Source organism: Fringilla coelebs, assembly GCF_963513975.1.
Source record: "Fringilla coelebs genome assembly, chromosome: 9".
In the NCBI taxonomy this organism is placed as follows: Eukaryota; Metazoa; Chordata; class Aves; order Passeriformes; family Fringillidae; genus Fringilla; species Fringilla coelebs.
Window position 1 is genome coordinate 30,927,922 of NC_140067.1, and position 24,288 is coordinate 30,952,209.

The 24,288-nt window shown below is 52.7% G+C and overlaps 1 protein-coding gene across 1 annotated transcript; it reads left to right on the forward strand.

Moving 5' to 3' along the window:
- Nucleotides 1-22,020: 22,020 nt before the first annotated feature.
- On the forward strand, nt 22,021-23,447 carry TMEM121 (transmembrane protein 121). Its single transcript, XM_084211030.1, has one exon. It carries the CDS (start codon nt 22,241-22,243, stop codon nt 23,177-23,179), a length of 939 nt encoding a protein of 312 aa, XP_084067156.1. The 5' UTR covers nt 22,021-22,240; the 3' UTR covers nt 23,180-23,447.
- Nucleotides 23,448-24,288: the final 841 nt, after the last annotated feature.

A 24,288-nucleotide genomic window follows, 5' to 3' on the forward strand; every position in this document is an offset into this window, starting at 1 on the left:
TCCATCACACAAAATTTGTGGCTGCTGTCCTGCACAGGGGGCCCAGCACGCTTTTGCATTCTACTGACAGCACAGTGACCTGCTCGGGTCGAGCTGTAGACCAAACTGGCAGCAACCAGGCTCCAGGGTGCTTGTAGCATCCTAGGCACTCAGTGGGACCCTTGCCCTGAGTTCAAGAACCATCCTAACCTCCAGTCTGGTGAGCTCTGCCCACCTCCTCCACAGGGGTATTCTCCAGTGGCTGCTGCTGTAGAGGTTGTAGGGTAATACAAAATCACACCAGTAGCTTCCACTGGTCTTTGCATCCTTTTATTTGGTTTAAAACCAAGTGTTTGCAAGCCATCCCTGGGAATTCATCGTCAGCCGTCTGTCACGCTTAATTGGGTTGTCCTGTAAAATATCTTGCATATAAGTAAATCAAAAAGAGTGGGGCTCATAAAAGGGCCAGTGTGTGGCACATTGATGTTATTTATAGGCTTCTCCGTGGTGCTCATCGCCATGGCAGCTGTGAAGGTCGATGCTGACACTTGGGAGGGAATGCCGGGGATGTTTTTAAGAAGCCACGTGTACGGAATGAAGCGGTGCTGATGTGCTCCAGTGCAGCTGGGAGCAAGGCTGCAGGGTCCTGCAGGGAGCCCTCGGCCCCAGGAGAGCGGCAGGAGGGGCAGGGGCCACGGCAGGTGAGAGCAGCTCTGTGGGCTAAGGCTTCTCTCCGGTGCCCTGGGTGCTGCATCCTGGCATCTCCTTGGAAAAGTGGGCAATAAGCCAAAGGGGAGGAAAGTACTCACATGGAAGAGGCTGGAGATCCCTTCATCCCTTTTCTCCTCTTCAGGAGGAAGCCCTCACATGCCAGCCTGTTTTTCATACCTTTCTGTTGAAAGATATGGAAGCCAGGGGGGATTGCTCCACAAGTATCCAATAGCAGCTTGCTTTCTGAAGCTGGCTTTTTTTTGGTAATATTCTTCCTTAAAAAGCAAACAAAAGCAGCTCATGTCAGCTCTGTAACTGGCACATAAAAAGCCTTCTTCAGCCACATCCAAGCAGAGCTGGTTTGAGCATCTGTGCCTCAGCTTCCACCTGGAAAGAAGCCTCTTGCAAACTCTTCCCTGTCCCAGCAGCATTGCTGTCTCCAGCAGCAGCGCTTCCAAATGACTCTCGAGGAGATGCATAACAAACCCTCAGTGTGTCCTTTTATGACAAAGCTCCTGGTCTCTCAGGTGAGCCAGCGACCCCAGTTCCTGCAAAGTCCTGGCCAGGCTCTCTCAGGGAGTACAGCTTCATCTTCTCACCTGCATCAGGCTGTCACAGCTCAGCCCTGACCTGAGGAACCCAGGGCTTAGCCAGTCCTTTGTGAATCTCTCTGCCCATCTGAGAAAAGCTTTCTGTAAACCCACACCTTCCTTCTACTGAGCTGCCTGTGACTGTCCCCTCTGCAGGCAGGTGTTTTTGCTCTGCAGGATGAGCAGAGGTCTCTGGCAGGGGCTGTTTCTGGTGCACACTGTGCCTTTTCTGTCACCCCTGCTCCTCTGCAGCAGGAACCAAACTGTGCCTGTTTTCCCCTCCTGTGCAGATAGGCAGGTGCTTCTTCCCACCCTGTTCTCATCTCCTCTCCTTGCTCCCCAGGGCAGCCTCAGTTCCCTGGCTGCTGTTAGCAAAGGACCTTTTGTTCCCGTGAGATAAACGCTGTGTCCCTGCCACCCCTGAGCTCTAACTGCTCCCCCACAGTGAGAGGAAGTTTCTCAGGAAAGCCCCAGGGGCCATAAAAGTCATTATTTACCATTCTTTACCTGTTGGTGGTAGGTATTTCTATGGCTGTGGGAGCACGGGGCCCTCGTGCCCACGTCTGTAAGCGTTCAATTCACGCTTTCTTCACAACAGCAAACGGCCTTTGCCAAAGCCATTTGGTTAAACAGCTGAAGTAAACAAACTCAATGGATTTTTTTTTTTCCTTGGGGCTGCCCTGGAGTTTATGCAAGCACCCCACTAACATTTACTGTCCTGGCATCCACTGTTAGACCCACAGACACCAGCTTGGGAAATGAGTGCCCGTGGGTGTGAGGGAGTTGGTGTGATGCTTTCCCTGCCTCCTACAGCTCCGTTCAAGAGCTCCTCTTGCAGAGCAAGTACATGGGGTCTCTTTTTGCTCTAAGACTGATACGGTTATTAAGCTTTCTGCAGTGGAAAAAAGATTGCAAGGCAATTCAGCTGGCTAGGTCATGAATCCATGTAGATGTTGTGAATGGAAACGATATGCATGTGCCCTGGGCTTTGCCCAATCATAGCAAGCGCTAATATAAGTCAGGATGAAAATAAATCTTAATACCAACATGCCCTACATGAAGCAAATACTTATTTTACATAAAACCTAATTTTAGCACGTCAAGACTGTAGCCAATCCACTTTGTCTCACCATGACTTAGCATAATGACATACATATAGGTATGAATATATAGATTTGTAAACACGCTCTTTCCCCCTCCCTCTTTTTTGCTGAATGTGAGTGCCCCAAGAGGCAGAACTTGCTGTCTCAGTGAGGAATCTCTCTGCACACTCCCAGCCCTTCTCTCCCTCACCCGGGCACAGGGAAGGCAGCATGGGTACCCAGCTCTGCCATGTTATGCCCAGAGTGATTTCTTTGAGCAGCAGCAGCAGCAGCTAAGAGATGCCAGAGCATGGCTTTAGTGCTGACTGGGATCAGCTGGGCAGAATGAAATGCTGATGGGTGTCAGGCCATGGGGATGCTGGCAGGGCATGCTGCCTGCAGCCCTGCCTCCCACGGCACTGTAGCGATCTCAGTGCTGGCAAAAGAGCAGCATCAAAATGCTCTTCAGCGTGGGATTCAACAGTGTGCATGCCCTTTGTCTCATACCCATGGAGAGAATGCCAGAGGTTGTGAGGGAATGCCCTGAGGGAGTCATGATATGCTCAGGTTTTCCAAGTGCTTTGGAAAAAGTAGTGAAAAAAACTCCAGAAGTCCTTTCTGGCATCACGCTTTCCTGCATCCTCCCTGTGCGGTGTCAGAGCTGGTTTATGCAGCTATATTAACTTTCACTTCACCTTTCTGTGCTGCTTCCATCCCCTGCACACTTTGTCCTAGGAAGAGCCCAGACTGCTCCACAGGGCTGGTTTCTCAGGAGAGTTTGGGTGTGCAGCAGCAGGGCAGTGTCAGGAGGAGCCCGTCTCCTTCCTTCCCCACCATGCAGTGATTCTCGGTGCTCTGTGCCAGCCTCAGGGCACCCCACAACCACAGCTGCTCCCCGTGGTGCTCCTGCCTGCCCTGCCCCTCTGGGATGTGGCTGTGGGGCTGCAGCAGGAGCCCTGTGGTCCCTTCCCCTGGGAAGGCAAGGCTGGAGTGCAGCCACGGGAGGATTTTGGCTTGCAGCGGCAGCCAGCGAGGAGTGTCTGGCACTGGTGGCTGGAGACAGGCTCTGCCTGAGAGCCAAGCCAGGCTGGCAGGCTGGGGAGCCAAAAGCAAAGTGAAAGGCATGGCTGTGGATCCCTTTGTAGACTACTGCCTTGATGGTGTTATAAATAAGAAGCTTGACTAGGCCAATATTCAAGCAACAATCAATTTATTAATTAATTATGGTAAAGTATGAGCAAAACAGCGCTGGGTACAGTGGAGGCAGTTTTCCCTCCAACTGCACACCGACATTTGGGCTTACAGGTATTTATAGGGGTACTCATAAGCTCTCTCAGCAGTTTCTATTTCTACTTGCTTACATCACAATTCTATTCACTGTTGTGATTTAGTTTTTCTCAGGATGCATCCCAAAAAGGAGGATCCCCAGATGGTGGTGGCAGCCCCCAAGATGTTGGTCCAGTTTCCTCAAGAACAATGACGAATCCCATCTGGTGAAGTCCAGCTCCCCAGATGTGGGTCCCCCTTGTTATTACAATGCCTATAAATCTCACAACAGTGATGTCCAGCTCCCCTTGGTGGAGTTGTAAATCCTTGAGATGATGTCCATCTTCCTTTCTCAAGCTGTTTTTCTCAGTTTTGTTAAGGAGTGAGATAAGCATATTTCCTTTCTATATATTCCAAAGCTATAGTTTCAAGGATACAAACAATATTTTAAAATTATACTTCAAAAGGTTATTATTGCAGCACTCTTTAAGGCCTGACTACAAGCAAAGAGCAACATCCTGAATGCTGTAATTCAAATGCTCCTAAATCAATCCAGGTTAATTGCAAACACAGGCTAGGTTCAAGGGCCTTCTTCCATGCTTTACTTTCCTCAGCTATTATTGGAATTCACAGCTGTCCCATGGTCGGTGTCCACACATATCACAATCACAAACACACACATTGCATTTCTGTGCCAGACACAAAACACAGCTTTGTATTTCACAGTGGTGAAGCCACTCGTGACACGCCTGTCGTGGGGAGCACACGCTTGGGAGCAGCCACCGGTGCTTTTGGTGAGGAGCAGCTCTGGAGAAGCAAACACCCACAGGAATGTCAGGGGGGTGTGGATCCTCACAAGATGCAGGGGAGGAGTTGGGCTGGGATGCTGCTGCCTTCCTGGTGAGCAGGAAAGGGAGTCACAGTCACCCTGAAAGGATCAGAGAGGTGCTGGTGCTGGGAAGGTGCAGCCCTACCTCCCCAGCGGAGCAGCAGAGCAGGTACAGCAGATGAAATGACATGCTGCTCTTTCCTTATTAAAAGAAAATAGTGTTTGCTGGCAGCACTACAGATCTGACGCCTTGATCCATTGAAGTGTTCTCAAAAGATAAATCAGGAGGAAGCGATCAAAGCGCCCCGTGCAGGGAGAGTTTCTCCTCCTGCTGCTGCCCTCTCCCAGGGCAGGAGAGCCCTGGTACCCCATGGCAGGTGGGTGTGGATGGGGGCTCCCAGCACGGCACCAGTTTGTGGGGAGGTTTGACTGGGTGATGCATCACTGAGCCCGTCCCTTCTGGCTCAGCCCCAGCCGTTCTGGAAGGAGAAACTGATTGTGATTTAAAGGTGTCGGAATCAGGAAATCCATCATGTCCCTCGCTAATCTGCTGCTGTGATTGATGACCCTCACCATTAACTGCCCCTTACAGACACACACCTTATTTCCAGCCTAAATTGGTCCCTGGCCATGGCAGAATGGCACAGTGATGCATGGAGGAGTGTGCAGGGGCTGAGTGGCCCTGGGCCAGCACAGGCTGAAGGCACAGACACCCACTGCCAGCACCCAGAGGCCCCCCCAGAGGAACAGGGGGGGACAGGAGTCCCATCGATGGATCCCCCAGAGCAGCTGAGCTTGGGATCCCTGCCCAAGGGCTTGGGGGCATTGCAAAGGGGGTGGGATGAGGGATGGCACCCTGCCCTGGCATCCCCAGGACCAGACCACAGCGCAGTACATCATGTACTGGTCCCCTTCCCATGCAGAAAGATCTTCCAGCAAAGGAGTGGGAAGAGTCTCGCTTTTCTCTGAGCTAAATTGTGCAGTAAATTAAGCCTGATCTGCATGAAATTTCCTCTGCATGTATGTTCCAGGGTGAGCCTGGGAATGGGTTTTATCCAAATTCTCCTGCCTTTTGTCTTTAATTTAAAAAGTTAGGATCTCCTGTAATTGCCTCTGTGCTCGTGGAGAATTGGGTAATACTAAGAAACCCTCTGGTGGCTAATTGAATGCCTTATAAATGTTCTGACTGTAAGCAAAGTTCTCTGTCTTACATTATAAAGATATTTAGGTCCCATTCTGTAGTAGGGTGATAATTTTATGAGGGATTTTCATATCTTTTGGATGCAATATGGGATGGATCATTACCTTTTTTTACACTTAATTGCTTTTATCATCCAGAAATATTCAGTGCTTAATGATAATAAAGAGCCTCTGCTAAGGAGGCCAAACACCAAGTGTGTTATTGCCGGAGCACAACTCCTCGGTGTGGCATTTCATGTGTCACCCACCCCTGGGGAGAGAAGGCTGCTCACCCCAAATCCCCCAGGAGGGAGAGCAAGGCCAGAGCCCCAGGAACCAGGAATTGTCTTGTTTTCCATGCATCCATGCCCCCTGCCTTTCTGGTACCTTACCCGCGGCAGCCAGAGCACGGAGGATGCTCCTGCAGCAGGTGGGGATGAGGAGGCTGAGCTCCCTGGAGCAGGCTCCAGGCTCCAAGAGGGCACTGGGAACAGGCCATGCTTCTCTGGAATCTGCCTGAATGAGGGATGTCTGCTGCTCCTCAGGCAGCCAGGCTGCCTGCTGGGCCAGGTGGCACCTCGCTGCCAGCTTTGCTCCTCAGAGGCAGGGTTACAAAACCAGGTCCAGATGTTTGCTTGCTGTGTTGCCTGTGGCTCTTCCAGGAATGCATTTTTCAATGGCCTTCTACAGCTCTTAATTAAAAGAGCACTCGCATCATTTATTAATTACTTATTAACCCTTAAGAGCCGCTACAGGTCCATCACAGACGTCGGTGGTGTCCTACTGATGCTCCTAAGCTCATCAGCAGCCATTGTAATTGATGGATTTAAGCAATCTGCTGACCTGTTGGGCCCGGCAACAATTGATTAACTATTCATTAAAACATCTAGAAATTATTTATGAACCTTTTATAAACTATTTATAAGTGAGCAGGGACAGATTTATTCGTTACTGTGTATGGGCTTGCAGCGAAGGGATGGAAGGAGCTCCAAGCTGAGATTCCAGCAGCCCAGCTCCAGGCAGCAGGAAACGTGCCCAATGTCACAGGAAAGCCTTTGTCACTCCATGCATTTCTCCAAATTACACTGGCTTCCTGCAGGCCCCGTGGGGGTCAGGTTCCCTGGTGGATGTGGGTCGTTCTCCCAAGGATCAGAAATAACACAGAATGGAGAATTTTCTGCTTTTCTGCAGAGTCAGGTAGTTTAGCTAAGTAGGGGCTGGCAAGAATCCAGTAGCAGCTTTTTAATACACTGTTGGGCTAAACTTAGAGGAGAGGATGAGCAGGCTTGTGTGATGCTTTGCTTCTAGTGGCATAGGATTAAATTACCATCCCATTTTACTTCATATTAGTATGCAGGGATACAGAGAGAGAAAGGCAGCAGCTGCCAGCAAAACCCTGTTGGCTGCTGGGTGCTCTCAGGCAATGAGCTGGTTCCTGGCTAAATTGGGGATGCAGTGTAAGAGCCCAGAGCTGATTGTTCCATTTTTGGGTTTTTTTCCCAGCTTGATAATGAAAAAACAAAAATCTGTTTTCTGTTACTTTCAGTGCAGTAGAGGAACGGAAGGTGGAGTGGCCTTGCTCAGCTTAGACTTCATGAATCATTCCCATGTTCCTGATCCATAGTGCTTGTACCAAAAATGGAGACTTTTCCAGAGACTGCCCAAAATGAGTAATGCTGTTCCTTGCTGCAGGATCCCAAAACAGTCACTGCTGCTGGGGGTTATCTCCAGCCCACAGAAACGTGCATGGCTTGACACCGAGGAGCCTCCCTGCCTCTGGAGCTCACTGTGCCCAAAGAGAAGCTGCAGGTATCAGCTCTGCACGTGTTGACACAAGAAATTACACCTGTGCTGGGATCTCACTGTGGGATTTTCGGGGTCCCCAGATGGAGGAGGAAGGAGTGAATCTGACTCCATGTTCTTAAAAGGCTAATTTATTGTTTTATGATATTGTATTAAAGAATGCTATACTAAAACTACACTAAAGAATACAGAAAGTATACAGACAGAAGGCTTGATAAGATGCTAATTAAAAACCTGTGACTCTCTCCACAGTCCCTACACAGCCTGACCATGATTGGTCTTTAAGTAAAAACAATTCACATGTTGGATAAACAATCTCCAACCACATTCCAAAGCAGCAAAACACAGGAGAAGCAAATGAGATAATATTGTTTTCCTTTTTCTCTGAGGCTTCTCAGCTTCCTAGGAGAGAATCCTGGGCAAAGAGGATTTTTCAGAAAACGTGATGGTGACATCTCACCATCTAGGATCCCTTCCTACAGGCTGTCCCTAATCCTGCCTGCAGCAGATGCTGTCCAGCAGGACACAGGGATAACTGATGGCTTCCTGGAGCTGGGCTTTGGTGTGGCAGTCTGTCAGCTGGCAGGGAGGGGACAGATGTGCCCCGTGTTTCTTGTACAAGGTTCTTTCTCTCCCTCCTGCTTCTCTGCATTGTTCTCCTGCTGGTGGTGCTCAGCTGCAGGCCAAGCTGTGTAGGAGCTACAGGGCTGGCTTGCTGCTCAGCACAGGAGGGGAATCCCAGCCCTAGCAGCAATCTGAAGTGGCAGATTTGTGTGGTGATGAATGGTTAGCTGTGTTTCAAGGCCTTGTTTGGATTTACAGAAGGGGTGTGTTTACACACGTGTAATTCATTCACAAAGCTGTATAGAGTTTCTATTTAAGCATAAACTGGAGTCATTCAGCACTGCACTGTGTGTGTCCTAATCAGTTTAAAGCTGAGCTGAGATCAAATTAGTGCAAGCCTGAATGAGGCTGTGCTCTCCCCATCCTGCCACAGCCCAGGCCCCGAGGCTGACAGGGTGTCCTGCAGGGCATGGCTCACACAAACATCATGCAGAATTTCACTTGTGCTCCACCTCAGAGGAGAGAAAAGCCAGCTCTCTGCAGTCTCTCCTACAAGTGTACTTGAGCTGTTTTGGAGTGCAGCACAAAGAAATCAGCTTTCCATGGGAGGAGAATACAAAGATGGCTCAGTATTCTTGTGGGAGCACTCAAACCAGCGTGCTCCCCATTCCCCCAGGATCAGGGAGGTTTGAAAGGTCAGAGGACCCCCTACCCCAGCCACAGGGTCTCACCTGCTTCCAGGGGGACCTGGGCTTCCAGGAATCCTGAGGAGAAATGGTTGTTGCCTCATGGGGCCACAGGGATCCCAAGGGAGGGATCCCAGCCAGAGGGTGGGAAAGGCTGGGGCTGAGCAAGAGTGGGAGAGGGAAAACGGTGCTGCAAAAATCAGTGCAAGATGCTGGCGTGGTGCTTAGGGAGGGCTTCCAGAAGCAGTTTCAGAATGAAAAATAAAATAGCTGATGGCAGCTGCACTCACTGTGCCTCTGCAGCCAGGTGGGGTTTTTGCCAGCCCAGCAGTGGCCCTGGCTGCCACAGCCCCCAGTCCCCACCAGCCTCCCCAAATCTCACCACTTCCTTAGCTGGGGATTCAGCACTGCCTGTTTTGTACAGGAGGGATACTCTGCAAACATCAGTTTTCCTGTGCCTCATGCAGTTGAAAATTCAATGAGAAGCACCTGCTATTTACCACATTTCATGTTTGCCACCATCATATTTTCTGAAAAATCCTCTTTGCCCAGGATGCTTCTTCTGGAAAACTGAGAAGCTTTAGAGAAAAAGGAAAACAATGTTATCTCATTTGCTTCTCCTGTGTTTTGCTGCTTTGGAATGTGTTTGGAGATTGTTTATCCAACATGTGAATTGTTCCATTGGTTTCATGTGAATTGTTTTTACTTAATGACCAAGCACAGTACAGCTGTGTGGGGACTCTGGAGAGTCATGGGTTTTTCATTATTATCTTGTCAAGCCTTCTGCTGTATCCTTTCTGTATTCCTAAGTATAGTTTTAGTATAGTAGAATAGAATAGAATAGAATAGAATAGAATAGAATAGAATAGAATAGAATAGAATAGAATAGAATAGAATAGAATAGAATAGAATAGAATAGAATAGAATAGAATAGAATAATAAATTAGCCTTCTAAGAACATGGAGTCAGATTCATCATTTCCTTCTCTCGTCTGGGGACCCTGAAAATACCACACATGTTCTCTCTGGAAAACTGGGAAATGTCTGCTCCACTCCACACTTCATCCCCCTATCCCAGGCAAGAGATTCCCTCCCAGTGAGGGAGAATATGTGTGATGACTTTGTGGCCATTACTGGATATAAAGGAGTTTTATTGCTCTTCCCTTTGTTTGGCATCAGTTGGGAGTGAGGTTTGAATCCTCTTCCCCTGGATCTATGTTTTCTAGCAAACCACATTCATTGTTCCTGAAAAGTCCAAGCCATCTGCTACTTCAAATTTAATCTAAAGTTATCAGCAGAGGGGAGTGAAGGAGGAGGGAAAAGTGACCCCAGAGAGAAAGGAGATATTTCTGAGGTTGAACAAAGCATCCCGGGATTGCTCCTAGCCACTCTTTGTAGTTATTTTGCTCAAAACCCCAAGTGAAAATTATTAAATGACTGCCAAACAGAAATAATTTGTATTGGATTTTCAGCCTGTCTGCCAGACCAAAACTAACTTGTCATTCTGACACCCCTAACCTCTGCCAAGGAGGAGCGATGCTCTCTGTGCTGCCCTGGGGACACCCCAAGTCCCAGCTGTGAGGCACACTCACAACCCCGTGGCTGTGACCTGGAGCTGGGGGTGCCCTGGCTGGCCTGGGCTGCTGTGGCAGTTCCCAGGTGCCAGGGTGAGGCTGGCTGTTAGCCATGGCCTGACTGCTTGGCTGGGATCAGCAGCAGGAGAGCTTCCCATGCACATTTTGATTTCAAATGCGGGAAAAGAGAATGAGAAATTAGTCTGCTCTGAGCACATTTAGAAAGGAATGACTTCAAAAATTAACAATTCAAGGCAAGTCTCATTTTTAAAAAGATGCTTCTAAATTAGCCATTTTGGGTCAGCCTCCATCTCTCATCCTCTGAATATCCCTCGTCCCTCCCATTTCATGGAAGGGAGGAAAACAGTTAGCTGCTCCTCACTCTCAAACAGCATCTTTCAGCAGCTGGCTAAGCTGCAAAATGGATTAGCTTTGCCTTACAGCTCTGTACACAGCAATTTCAGGCTTGCACAGAGGTTGCATAGCCTTCCAAGCAAAACATTCCCTGTGAAGCCCCTTCTGGGGATGCCAGGAGATGGAAGTGAGCCTCTGGGGCAGCAGCATGCTGGGGAGCAGGGATGGAGAACGCCAGGAGGTGGGAGATCTGCTCCCACATACAGAGCCAGCACTGAATGGGGGCAGGGCACATTTTCCTGCCATCAGGAAGGAGGAGGGAAGGAGTCAGCCCGAAGCCTGGTGGGGACCCTGCTGCTGGGAGCCTGGATCTGGGGCTGGGGAGATGGGCAGAGCCCTTGGGTGAGCATCTCCTCCACCCCTGGGCAGCTGCAGCTGTGGGGACGGGGGTGTTGGTTGGAGGGGCTGGTGGCAGGTCCTGGCCAGCTGGCCCCTGGGACAGCAGGGACACTCTCACAGGGGCTGGTTCAGCCCTAGCACTGGGTGAGGGGCTGGTGGCAGGTCCTGGCCAGCTGGCCCCTGGGACAGCAGGGACACTCTCACAGGGGCTGGTTCAGCCCTAGCACTGGGTGAGGGCAGGGCAAGGGCTGCTGTGTCTGAGCACTCCATCCTGCTTTCTCCCTTGTCCAAGCACCAGCTTTTGAGCTTGCCAGCCTCCCCTTGCTCAGGGGACCTCACCCAGCCACGTCCTTCTGACAGGAGCTAAATTGCTTTTTTTATGGCAGGAATTAACCCCTGCTCTGCCTGCACTGCCCCACGCACAGTGGGGCTGCAGTGGGAGCCCTGGGGCTCTGCTGGCCAGGAGAAAGCTTGGAGAGACTGGGAGGCAGCCTGTGCCCTCCAGGGCCAGCCAGGGAGCCCGTGTGTGAGCAGCAGAGATAATCTCAGCCCCGGGGCCTCAGTGCCAGTGCACATCAGCCAGAGATTTCATGGCCAAAGCGCATTCAGCGTGGTCTCTCCCCACCTCCCCTCCTCCCTCCCTCCCTCCCTCCCTCCACAGAGAGACCCGAATAGCAAGAGCCTGCTTTTGAGGTTGGAAGTCAGGTTTAGAATTTTAATGATATCCTGTATCCCACAGCCTTTTATTTGGGGAGAAACCGCTGTAAATGACCCATTTTTCTTCATATAATGATAATCATTAGCAAGAGGAAAATGAGCACTGAAGCTGGGCACAACCGCAGTCACATACTGGATGGGGTGGCTGATTCTGACTGGCAGAATGCTCCATGGAGAAATATACCTTTTATACTTAGGAGGAACATAAAGATGTCTTTAAGCATGCATGTAAATTTGTAACAAATAAGTCACTGTGGCTTGAAACGGGAAGCTGGAGAGAGCAGCTGTAAATATTTGATCTCTTTGGCACAGCAAAGCAAACTGTCACATCCTCCTGTCACATCCTCCTGGGGGACAGGACCTGGCCGTGCTGTCAGGTGGGGAGCCCATCTCCCATCTCCCATCTGAGCTCCTCCTCACCCAGGACCTGGCAAGGAGGAATCTGGGAGCTCCCCACACCTCAGGCATAGCCCCTGCTCCTGGTTTGTTTAAAGGAAGGAAAGAATTTCATTAGCAAGGAAAGCCTGAAAAGCCAAGTTGGTGCAAACAAAAGCCTTAGTCCCAAGAAGCAGCACACACCTCTGAGGTGCTGTCTGACCCCTGCTGGAATCATCCCCACCTGGCTGGGGATGGATGTAAAGGAGAGGGAATAATGGAATACACAAGTTATTACTTCAAATCCCCCAGGCCATGCTCATCTCAGCCCCTCCCAGCACCACTCATTTAGCTCCCAGACTTCAGCCTAGAGGTCACCGTCTGCCTCTGCCCACGGTGTTCAAGCAGCTAAAAGTTCAATTAGGTGTGACCCAAGGAAAACCTGCAAACATGTAATTGATTGGGAGAGTGAGTCCTGACCCCAGGTGATTGCTCTCTTCTGGAGTGGCCTGCAGCAGCCCCTTGGCCTGGCTCATATGCCAAGGAGGGAGCTGGTTAGGTTTGTGAGTGATACAAGGAGCCTGTTCTGTGGGTGCTGGAATTGAATTAGACATCAACAAGACAGATTTTATTAGATTTATTAGATGGCTGGTAGAGAGAAGGCTAGAAACTGGAGGAAGAGAAATGTCTTCCCAGTGACCTCAGGGCTGCAATTATTTCCCTTGCACTGTGTCAGATGGGCGCAGTGTCATCTCCCAGGTGATGTCAGAGCAGCAGATGCCAGCACTGCCCCATCCCAGAGGCTGAGGCACGGGCAGGATGGGGAGGGGGACCTCGAGCTTAGTGCCAGAGAGCCTGTTCCAGAAGGAGCTGGCACTGGTGTGGACTTCATGATGGAGAACAAGTGCAGGGCAGAACACACTGAGGCCCATCTCCAGGCTGTGGCACCAGCAGCTCCAGCTGTGATTTCAAACAGCTTCCCAGCTGTCTGCTGGGGTGCACCACCAGGAGTTCTCAGGCTGCTAAGGCTTCCTGACAACCAGCATCGAGCTACTCTCATCAATTATTAACGTTAGACCAGCCTTGCCAAAATAAATTCAGCAGTTGTATGGCAAGGCAAAGGTCCTTTGATTTTACAAGCTACCCATCACTTCTGTCTTGTGTGCTGTCCCTGCATTACAAAGGTTTGAGGTGAGCTTTCCACTCAGAACAACGGCATGATGGTAACGGTGAAGCTTTTACTGGGATACACTCTGCTTCTGCTCAAGAGTCACTGCCCTGGGGAGCAGAAGAAGCTGAGATGCCTTCTCATCTCCTGGGGAGCTGGCTCAGCTGCCAGGGTGACAGGCTGAGCAGCAGCATGCCTGCTCCCAGGGCAGACAGCTGCCTCGAACCTGGGGGAGCAGCAGAACGCCACAGGCCACCAGAGACCCGTTGTGACAGGAGAGGCTGTGCCTCAGGAGGGGCTCTGAGGGGCAGACTGGGAGATAAACCTTGTGGGAACCAGGCAGGCATCACCAGCATTGCACCTCAGGGTGCCCTGGGCGGGCAGAGAGCAGCACAGTCACCCCAGGGGTTATCTGGCCATCCCAGACCTGCTGCTCCTGCAGAGGCTGAGCCCTGGCAGTGCCGAGTCCCTCCCAGGGACACGTCCCACAGCCCAGGTGTGTGGCTGGCCAGAGGCTGGCCGTGCCAGGCTCAGTGGGAGCCAGCAGACACCATCTCCTTTCATCACAGCCTCTGGGCTCTGCTTCTCCATTCCACCAGAACAGCCAGCAGCTGCCTCCTGTTAATTAGGAGCAGAACAATCACTCTTAATCAAAGGCCAGACTGGTGGCAGCAGTAGCAGCCTGCCAAGCTCATCCCACCTCCACTAACCCTGTGCAGAGGGAATAACAGGGGCACAGTTGTTTCTGTGCCACCACAGCCTGGCGGCAGGGACAAGCTGGATGCCACTCCCAGGGAGGGCAGAGATGCCACTTGCTTTGTGTGGCAGCTGATTGGCCTCCGAGGCACCTGCCCAGCTCTGTGGTGCTGAATCCTCCCCTCCTCGAGCAGCCAGGCCCCCTGCTCACCTGAGCCCCAAGGGGAGTAATAGTTCTCGTGGGAGCAGGACACCACAGCCACTCTTGCTGTACCTCCCAAACGCTGTTTGAGTGCAGAAAGTCCTCAATGCCTTCACCATCGAGCAGAGCAGAGCTCTCCAGGATTGTAGTTTGGGAGTCAGACCTCCTTGTCCTCCTAGTTCTCCCTTTGCAGCTTGCCCTGCTTTCCTTGCATCAGGCACTTCACCCACAGCCTTTCATTGCATCCTGGGGGGGAGAGAGGAGAGGAGAGGAGAGCAGAGCTCCCTCTCCTGCTGCCTTCAGTGTGAGAGCCAGCCTGGCCCAGGCCAGAGGAGCCAGCAGTGACTCTGCCCAGGTCTGTACAGGAGCCTGCAAGCCAGCCTGATCCTTCCAGCCTGTACTGCAGAGTCATCCCTGGCTGAGCACCCTCTCACACAGGCAGGAGGTGCCAGCAGCTCTCAGATGCATCTTCCCTGGTAGATCTCCAGAGTTCTGCCCCAGAGCTTCCAGCATCTCCTTTCCCACAAGCATGTTTTTAGCACCAGGAAACTCCCAGCACTCTCCTATTTATAGCTTCACACTCCAGTATTTCATTTTATTTTAATTAGCTGATTCCCTCTCCCACCTGCTCTCAGGCACCCAGCGGATTGGGTGAGGGTGCTGGGAGCAGCACTCAGGAAAGTTTGGACCTCTCTGCCAGCACCCAGGAGAGTGAGGACAAGCATGAGCAAGAGCAGGAAGCTTTCCATCCTCCATCTGTAGGGATTTCCAGCAGGCAGTGGGGGGAAGCATCTGTGTGAGGACTCTGCTCTGGCTCCATGATTTCCTTTCCCCCAGCACTGACAGTGTGAGGTTATTTGAGGACATGGTTGTGAGTCACACACAAAAGCACATCCTCAGGCTACTGAAATCGGATCCAAGCTTTGTGCTCCTGGCCTGGCTCGCTCCTGGTGTTTGCATTCATGCCTACTGATGGCACAGGAAAAATCCAAGCTATGGTCCTTGTGTGCAGGTGAAACTTGTTGACCACTTGAGTGAGGGCTTTCTATGCAGGAGGGCCTGGATAGAAAGAGACAGAGACCTTTCTATCCAGCAGAGGTCAGAGCTGGTGGTGTGCTGCTGGATTTTAGTGAGGTGATTTGTTCAACTGCGAGTCGCAGGTGCACTCTCAGCCCTGCCATGCCTAGGGCAGGAAGTCCTTTTGTTCCCAGCCCAAGGATGGCACAGCTCCTTCAGAGGAAAGCCAAACAGTTTCCTGGGCAGGGACAGGACCAGTGAGGATGCTGGTTTTAGCTCAGACAGCTCCCTCTGGGGTGAGCTGGGAGCATGCTATGGGAAACATGTAAAATCCAACAGCATCTCCCAAAAAGTGGGGGGGAAGCATGGAAAACAAAGGAAAAAAACCAAAGAAAGACCCCAAACCAACAAACCAAAAAGAGAGTTTAGTTGGGTCAAATTCCCCCAGCAGGGGCAAGTCCTGCATTTGCAGGAGCGCTGGCAATGGAGGGCAGCGGTGCAGGGAAAATGCTGATGGTCTGGCAGAGGAGCAGCAAGCCCTGGAGGACTCCAGGTAGCAGAGGGGAAAATGCCCCAGGACCAGTGGGCAAAGCTCTGCTGAAGAGTGATAAAGAGTGCAAGGAGCCTGCAGTAGGGAGAGGAGGGTGGGGATAACTCTGTGAGCAGAACCTGCGCTCCACTGAACTCCACAAGCATCTCTCACTGTGGCAAACATACATTCAGACAGATGTTTGCCAAATGTGCCCTTTTTGGCAACAAAGCAATGAACTGTGGGGGATTTAGATGCTTTTATATCTGGGGTTTGGTCTGGATTAGATCAAAATCTTGAAAATGCACCCAACTTGGAAACACCAAGAAATTCCTCTGCAGAAGCATTTTGCTGGGAAAATGGTAAATTGTTTTGGTAGAGTCAAAATGTGGTATTATAATTTCACAATTTACATACAAGTCAAAATGAATCATTTACCTTTGACTATTTTTAACCACCTGAAACACGTAAAAAGGCACTTTTTTTTTTTTTGGCATATCTGTCAAATATATTCAAACTCAGCATGGTTGTGAATGGGGACATGTTCCCAGCAGCTGCAGCTGCCTGGGTCAGCGGGAGAGCCGTGACCAGGATGGCTGTGGGGCACAAAACTGGGAACAAAAAGGCTATCCATCCATCCATCCATCCATCCATCCATCCATCCATCCATCCATCCATCCATCCGTCCATCCGTCCATCCATCTGTCCATGCAGCCAGCCTGTGCTTTGGGCAAGCAGCATTTCCCCACCCCGTCACCAAAGTGATGTGATTGAGAGGGTAGTTTTATTTTTTTTTCCTATTCAGGCAACAGTTCTGGTGCCTTCTGCTTGTGTTTGTTTTTGGAAAAGGGGGCTGAAATGAACCCCAAAGGGGACGGAGGGTGTTTGCAGCAGGAGAGCACAGTTGATGCACTCACTGGTATAAGCAGGAGCTGGTTCTGTCTGACATTGCATTGTTTATTTTGAGCAGGTTCTAGGAACAGTTTGCAGCTCTTTCTCCATCTCTTGATGGGCCTACACAGTAAATTATCTGTAGTCATTAGCAAGTGGGCTGCTTCCTCCTTCAGACACAATTAGTGGGCAGAGTCCGGAAAAATCTTCCTCAATCTCATTTCCTTCACAGGATGAGCTGGAGAGCCCGGTGCTGCCTTGGAGGAGGCGGGGCACAGCCGCTGCCCAGAGCCACCTTCCCTGCTCCTCAGGGTAGGGACATCCCAGCCTTGTTCAGGCAGAAAGGGCCTGAGGGTGCTGGTCGGCAGCCAGCTGGACCTGAGCCAGCAGAGTGCCCTGGTGGCCAAGAAGGCCAGGGGCTCTTGGCCTGGATCAGGAATGGTGTGGCCAGCAGGAGCAGGGAGGTCATCCTTCCCCTGTGCTCAGTGCTGGTGAGGCTGCACCTCAAGTGCTGTGCCCAGTTCTGCCCCCCCAGTTTAGGAAGGACGTTGAGACCCTGGAGCACTTCCAGAGGAGGGCAGTGAGGCTGGAGAGGGGCTGGGAACACAAACACTGTGAGGAATGTTTGAAGGAACTGGGGGTGTTTACCCTGGAGAAAAGCAGACTCAGAGGTGCCCTTATTGCTCTCTACAGCTCCCTGAAGGGAGGCTGCAGACAGCTGGGGTCGGTCTCTCCCACCAGGCAGCACCGACAGAGCCAGAGGACACAGCCCCAAGCTGTGTCAGGGAAGGGACAGGTTGGATATTAGGAAAAAGTTTTTCACAGAAAGAATAATAAAGCACTGGAATGCTCTTCCCAGGGAGGTGGTGGAATCACCATCTCTGGATGTGTTAATAAAAGCCTGGACATGGCCCCTGGTGCTGTGGTCTGGTTGAGGTGTCAGGGCATGGGTTGGACTCGATGATCTTGGAGGTCTCTTCCAACCTCATCATTCTGTGATTCTGTGATCCTCCCTGCCTCCCTCCCTCTGATGGTCCCCAGGGACTGCCTGGGGTGGGCAAGGTGAAACCTCAGCCTTCAGGTCAGTGATGCTGAACCAGCAGCAGGAGCATCAAAGGCTCAAGGACAGGCTGGTTTAGAGCTTCTTCTTAGTCAACTGCAGAGCTTGCCCTGCTTGCAAGCCCCATCCTTACGTGGTGCACAGTCACAGGTGGTTCAGGGAGTCACAAATGGTGTGAGCAATGAACAGCAGCTCCCTGTCCCCAGGCTCTGCTGAGAGCAGGGCCCCTGGCTGCGGCTCCCTGGAGCACACCTCGCTGCCAGGGAGCGGTGCCATCGCTTGGTGCCTCTGCCACAGCTGCCCTGGAGTCCCGAGCAGAGGTGGTTGTGCCCATCGCCTCCTCTTGGCCCACGCTGCCAGGTGGGAGAAGGCCCTGGTGGAGCAGCAGCTCTCCAGAGGGCTGAAGGGCCAAGTGAGGGGGAGCTTTGGATTTACACTCGGGAAAACTGGAATAAATCAAAGCAATTAAAGTGCAAATGAAGCTTTAAGCAATGCGGCATCCTAATTACCTGGGAAGCGTGTTGTGTGTACTTCTGTCTCACTCCCTTTTTTAAAATAGACAGGATCCAAATTACATAAATAATTTAAATTAATTTGCCAGCTAGAGCTGGGCTTTGGGAAGAGCCGTCAATGACGATGTTTTGCAGGGGCTCCAGGAGCCCTGCAGGCTGTCTGCAGCTGTGGCTCCCGGGCTGGGAGATGGGGCTTGTGTGGGATCCTGCATCCCTCAGCTCCCGGCTGCTGTGCCGGGAGGGGCTGGGCAGAGGCAGGAGAGGAGGGCGCAGGGATGGGCGGCCGGAAAGGGCAGAGCCAGCGGTAATTAATCACCGCAATTAGCCACTGCATCGCAGACAAAAGCACACTTTGGTTTTCTTCCAGACTGCCTGGGCTGGTGGTGGAGCACGGCTGTGACCGCATGTCCTTGGGTAACCACGAGTGCTTTACAGGGTCCGGGAGAGCCGGGAAAAAGAGGTGCAAGACCAAGAAATAACTTCTGAGACAGATTAGAGGCGCTAGAGGAATAGGGCAAGGGCTGGCTGCCCCAATGCTGCTCCTTCCCCTCGGTGCCAGAGGAAGCAGGGCAGCGGTGAGAGTGCAAACCCTGCCCTTCAGCCGGGCTTGGACTCATCTGCAGGACCCCTGAGTCTCTCCAGGAAATCAGCAGCCCCCTCCATTCCCATGGAAGCCTCTCCCATCCTGTAGGGCAGCTGGGAAGGGGCAGGCTGGGCTGGGAAATGGGGTGTCCCCAAGCACACCCTAGGGATGGAGAGGGGAGAGGCTGCTGCTCCCCATTCCCATTTCCTGCTGCTGGCTTCACTGGTGGGGCTGGATGCTGGCCTTGGGCTCTGCCTTCTCAGCTGGTGACACACTGAATGTCACTGAGGTCATTTGCTTACTCCAGTGCAAGGGAGCTGTTTGAGTAAGGTAGAAGTAGAGGAGAAGAAGCAATTAGGGATTGAATTTTGTCCTGGTAACGAGGCCTATAGTTGCCAAGACTGAAGCATCACTTCATCACCTGCTTGTGGGAGTCCTGGCACCAAGAGGGATGCCAAAGCTGTTAGATCCCTTCCTTAGGAAGCTGCCAGCCTGGCTCACTGACATCCATAGCGCCCCAAGCCCATTATGTTCAGGTGGGCTGCCTTTTCTTTACAAGAATTCCTGCAGGAAGGAAGTTTTGTGAATACTTGTCTAAACAAATATTTGCCTCAGGTGTGCTCTTGTGGCTGTCTGCCGTGGTTATTGTCTTGCTTACTCAGCACAGTTCTCAGGCAGTTTCTGAATGTACTGTCCGATGCAGCCATTTAAAAGTCACCAAGTCATGGTTGTTTAAAAACGACCTGCTTTTCTCTAACAGTCCTGCCAGGAGAGTTTCATGTGCCCCCTCCTCGACAGGCTGGTCAGGCATCCCTCACATTGGCAAGCTCTGCTCCATGGATCTGCAAAGGACTCTGTGTTTCCATCCAGCAGCAGGGCTGTGAGGGGTGGGGAAAACACCAGCTCTTGGGAAATCAGGAGAAGGGCTCGCACTGCAGCAGGTGCTTGGAAACAATCTGGAAAAGCCAAGAGAGGTGCTCACCCTGGGCAGTGCGTGATGTGACCGGGGAGGAAGCAGTGCCCGAGCCCTGTGACTCAGTCCCTTCCTCCCCTCTGGAAGGTCACCACCACAAATGTTTGTCAAACACAGCCCGGGCTGCTGTGAGCCCTTCAGGAGCAGACACTGGGGAAGGATCTGACATTCCAGCCTATTCTTTTTGGTGGTTAACGCTGTAAACGCTGTGAATTAACACCTTTAGGTGCCCTGGGTGTTCGCCAGGAGGCACGGAAGGGTTTTCTGCCTGGTTTCATGTAGGCATGAGGAGAGAGCTGTGCCTTCCCCCAGCTCCCCAGAGCACACCAGGAACTCCAGGGCACAGGGGCAGGATTTACAAGCAAGCTGCTTCTGCACCTTACTGTGCTGTGATGCAACCCACTGCCCTTTAAATAACCGCTGTCTTTTGAAGGCATAAATACTTACAGGGTGAAAGAAAAAAAAAGCCACCATTCCCTCATGAAAGAGCTAATTTGTCTGGAATTATCTATCTTTGGCTATAAATCCTCTGTAAAACTTGGCATGAGTTTTGAGGCAGTTACAGCAGTGACCGTATATTTTTATCCGAAACCTCGAGAAAGAACAAACTGAAGCCCCAAACGGCAGCTCTGAGTTGTTGCACGCTGATGAGTGGGGCTGCAGGGACTGCCTTGACTGGGAAGCACCATGCAGCATTTCTCATGAATTCCCACCACATATTTTTGGTTTTTTCCTGAGCTATTCCTGCTTGAGAAATTATTTTAACATGCCAGTTTTCCTTGCTGGAGCAGACTCAGAAGAGCATCCCGAGGGTCCTGGCTGGAGCAGCAGCCTTAAGTCCCTTGCTAACGTTTGCTGAGCACCACATCCTTTGTAGACCAGGGCACAGGTACATGTATCCCTGCTGTCCACCTACTCAGGCATAAGGCAGGGCTGGCTCTGACTCATCTGGCTTCCCACTTTCTCTTCTTTGTTCTTCTTGTCTCCCTGAAGCAGGAGAGGATCCAGCTTTTATTTAAATGAGGCCCTATAAACATAAGCAGCTGCAAAGTAGGGCAGGTTTTTAACGGCTTACACCTCCTTGAGCTTGGCTTCTTCCCTTCAGCCTCTGTGGCTGTGATCAGGGTCTGTCTCCACGTGAGCAGTTCAGTGACATTTTTGCATGCACTGAGACCTACCTGTTCATTTCTGGGAGTGCATTCCCTGCACAGAAAAGATTAACAAATTAATTAGGCAAGCACACCGTGACGAGGAGGAGCTGTGTCCACGAGCAGCTGAACCAGTCCAGAAAGCTACTGGGACATCATGACACCCTGGGGACAGCTTTGCCCTGCTCCCAGTGTGCCAGCCCTGACCTCACCCCTGCTCGAGGAGGGACGTGCCCCACACTCTGAGAGCTGCTCAGTAACTGGTAGAATCCCATGGCTGTAGTTAAGCAGAACTGTCCAGGCTGGGACCTCTGCAGTAACTTGTGGTCTGTGTCCCTGCTGGAGCAGGGATACTTGGAGCTGGGAATGCTATGAACCTGTGTACCCCCACCAGGTTTGTGTTTTTGTGCCAGTGCTGCTGGAACAGCCGAAGCACACAGGGCATGAGCTTGCTGAGGAGTTCTGGGCAGGCAGTGCCCGTGGAAGGGCAGCAGGCTGTGATCCCTGCAGGACAGCCCGTGCTGCGTTTGTGCTCAGTGGAAAGCTGTTCTGCACCCTCACACACAGGCCCACCAGGGTGTGGTGGGTGCCCCCATGGTGGGATGGCATCTGGTGGGAGCCCAGCTCACGCTGTGGTGTGCTGGAGCTGCGGGGGCTGTCATTGCCACCACTCCGTGGTCAGCTCACAGAGGGACCCTAATGCTCGCTCTTTGCTGTTTTCTGCAGGATGGAGGGATGCAGGTACAGCTGGGAGCAGCAGGACACCAGCACAGCCCTGTGGGCACAGGCGTGAAGGGGATTGCCTGTGAGGACACAGCAGGAGTCCCCCAGAGCCCGGAGGAACGTGGGATCTCGCTGGGAACAGGGAGAGCTCCCCTTCTGCCCCGTCACCTGCCGTGTTTCCAGGGATCTCTACCAGGATCTGGGGCTCGGAGCCTGGAGGCGTCTTAGTGCCATAGGACTGCTGGAGAGCCTGACAGCGATGGGGGACCCACCAGCGAGGAGGGACATTCCTCCCGGAGGCCCTGCACACCCGTGAGCCCTGGCTGCTGCTGGCGGAGGGTGCCTGGGGCTGGGCTGCTCAGCCAGCCCTGGGCTGGGGGCAGAGCCACGGTGCCTGCCGGGCACGGCCCCTGAGGGGCGAAGGGCTGCCGTGGGGTCTGCAGGGGCAGCCCCGAGCCCCGGGACAGTGGGGCTGCCGGCCGAGCCACTGCTCCTCCAGGCACCTCTTCCCGGGGTGGCAGCGGGGGACAGGGCGGCGCTGGGCCCCTGGGCCGGCCGCGGATGCGGCGCCGCGCCGCGCCGGCGGGAGCGCTCCCCTAGCGCCGAGGGCCGCAGGGCCGCCCGCCTCGCCATGGTGCTGCCGCCGCCCGACCGGCGCCACGTCTGCCTCACCACCATCGTCATCATGACCAGCATGGCCTTCATGGACGCCTACCTGGTGGAGCAGAACCAGGGGCCCCGCAAGATCGGCGTCTGCATCATCGTGCTGGTGGGGGACATCTGCTTCCTCATCGTGCTGCGCTACGTGGCCGTGTGGGTGGGCGCCGAGGTGAAGACGGCCAAGCGGGGCTACGCCATGATCCTGTGGTTCCTCTACATCTTCGTGCTGGAGATCAAGCTGTATTTCATCTTTCAGAATTACAAAGCGGACAAGAAGAACCTGGAGACGGTGGCCAGGAAAGCTCTGACCCTGCTGCTCTCCATCTGCGTGCCGGGGCTCTACCTGGTGCTGGTGGCCTTGGACAGCATGGAGTACATACGGACCTTTCGGAAGAAAGAGGACTTGCGGGGACGCCTCTTCTGGGTGGCCCTCGACCTGCTGGATATCTTGGACATCCAGGCCAACCTGTGGGAGCCACACAGGACCGGCCTGCCCATCTGGGCAGAGGGGCTCATGTTCTTCTATTGCTACATACTCCTCCTGATCCTGCCTTGCGTGTCCCTCAGCGAGATCAGCATGCAAGGGGAGCACATTGCCCCGCAAAAAATGATGCTCTACCCCGTCCTCAGCCTGGTCACCATCAACATCGTCACCATCTTCATCCGGGCCATCAACATGATCTTATTCCAGGACAGCAGGGTCTCCACCATCTTTATCGGCAAGAACATCATCGCCATCGCCACCAAGGCGTGCACCTTCCTGGAGTACAAGCGGCAGGTGAAGGAGTTCCCGCAGAACGCCATCGCCCTGGAGCTCCAGCAGAACTCCCTCTCGCACAACCAGACCATGCACAGCGCACAGGGCATCCCCCACGAGCCGTCGCCCACCAGCGAGATCCTGGACACATGAGGGGTGTCCCGGGCCGGCGTTGGTTCAGACGGCCCCGTGCCGAGCGGAGAGGGAGGACGCTGCTTCCCCGCTGCCCGCTGCACGCACGACAGACAAATCCTGGCAGCGAGGGCTCTTCTAGGCACAGAAACACCAACGGCGTTCTAATTGAGCTATGGAGGGTCCTCTAGACGTCTTCATCTCAGGTACAACCCTAGGAGTCCTGCAGACAAACCAAATGGACTTGCAAAGGACCTGACCTGGACCCTCTCTCCCCCTCCTGCCACCATCTCCCCTCCCGAGCAAAGACTGCTAAGGTTGCAATGTCCCTTTTTACTCCCCGAGCACCTCACCTTTACTCCAAGCCTGGACGGAAGGTTTTGTTACTGGAGACCTTTTTACGGGGTGGGGACAAGGGCATAGGGGTGTGGATGGGGGGGAGGGTGGGGCGTTTCAAGCAGTAAACCCTGTGATCGTAGATGTCTCTTATCTCCAATGGTTGTGTTTACAGTTTCCTATTTATATCGGCTCTGGGGGCTCTCAGGCTGCCCTGTGGGGCAGTGTCCTCGAGGTGGGAGAGAGCAGGGAGCCCTGCAGTGGGGAGCGGGGCTGGGGCCGGCGTGGCTGCCCTGGCCCAGGCTGAGGAGGACTGAGCCTCCACCAGCACCCTGCACCAACTCTGCCAGGAGCAATATCTGACAAGCTAGAGCTAATCTAATGCTGGTGTTTTATGGATTTCATTCACTCCAAACGACTCAGCACAATATTTCTATTTTTAGAAGGGTCCCTCTCTCTCTCTCTCCCTGCCATCGAGAGCATCCCTGCCTGCAGCAGCCCCAGCTGCCTCCCCAGCCCCCAGCACTGCTGCTGGCAGGCAGGGGCACCCAGGAGGGATTAGGAACAAGGACGGTGAGGATGCATTTCACTCTGGCATCAAGCATTTATAAAGAGGGCTGCTTTCCACAGCTACTATATTTTTAAAATAAATATTAAAAAAGAAAAAAAAAAAACAAACAAAAAACCCCACCAAACCCCAGAAAAGATCCAGGAAGAATGTGCTGCCCCAGGCAGGTGGCTGGGCCTGGGGATGAGCTGGGCTGGGGTCTCCTCTGCAGGCGTGGGTGGTGCTG

Excerpts from the sequence above, each read along its gene's own strand:
- TMEM121 (XM_084211030.1), top strand. The coding sequence starts at position 22,241 with ATGGTGCTGCCGCCGCCCGACCGGCGCCACGTCTGCCTCACCACCATC.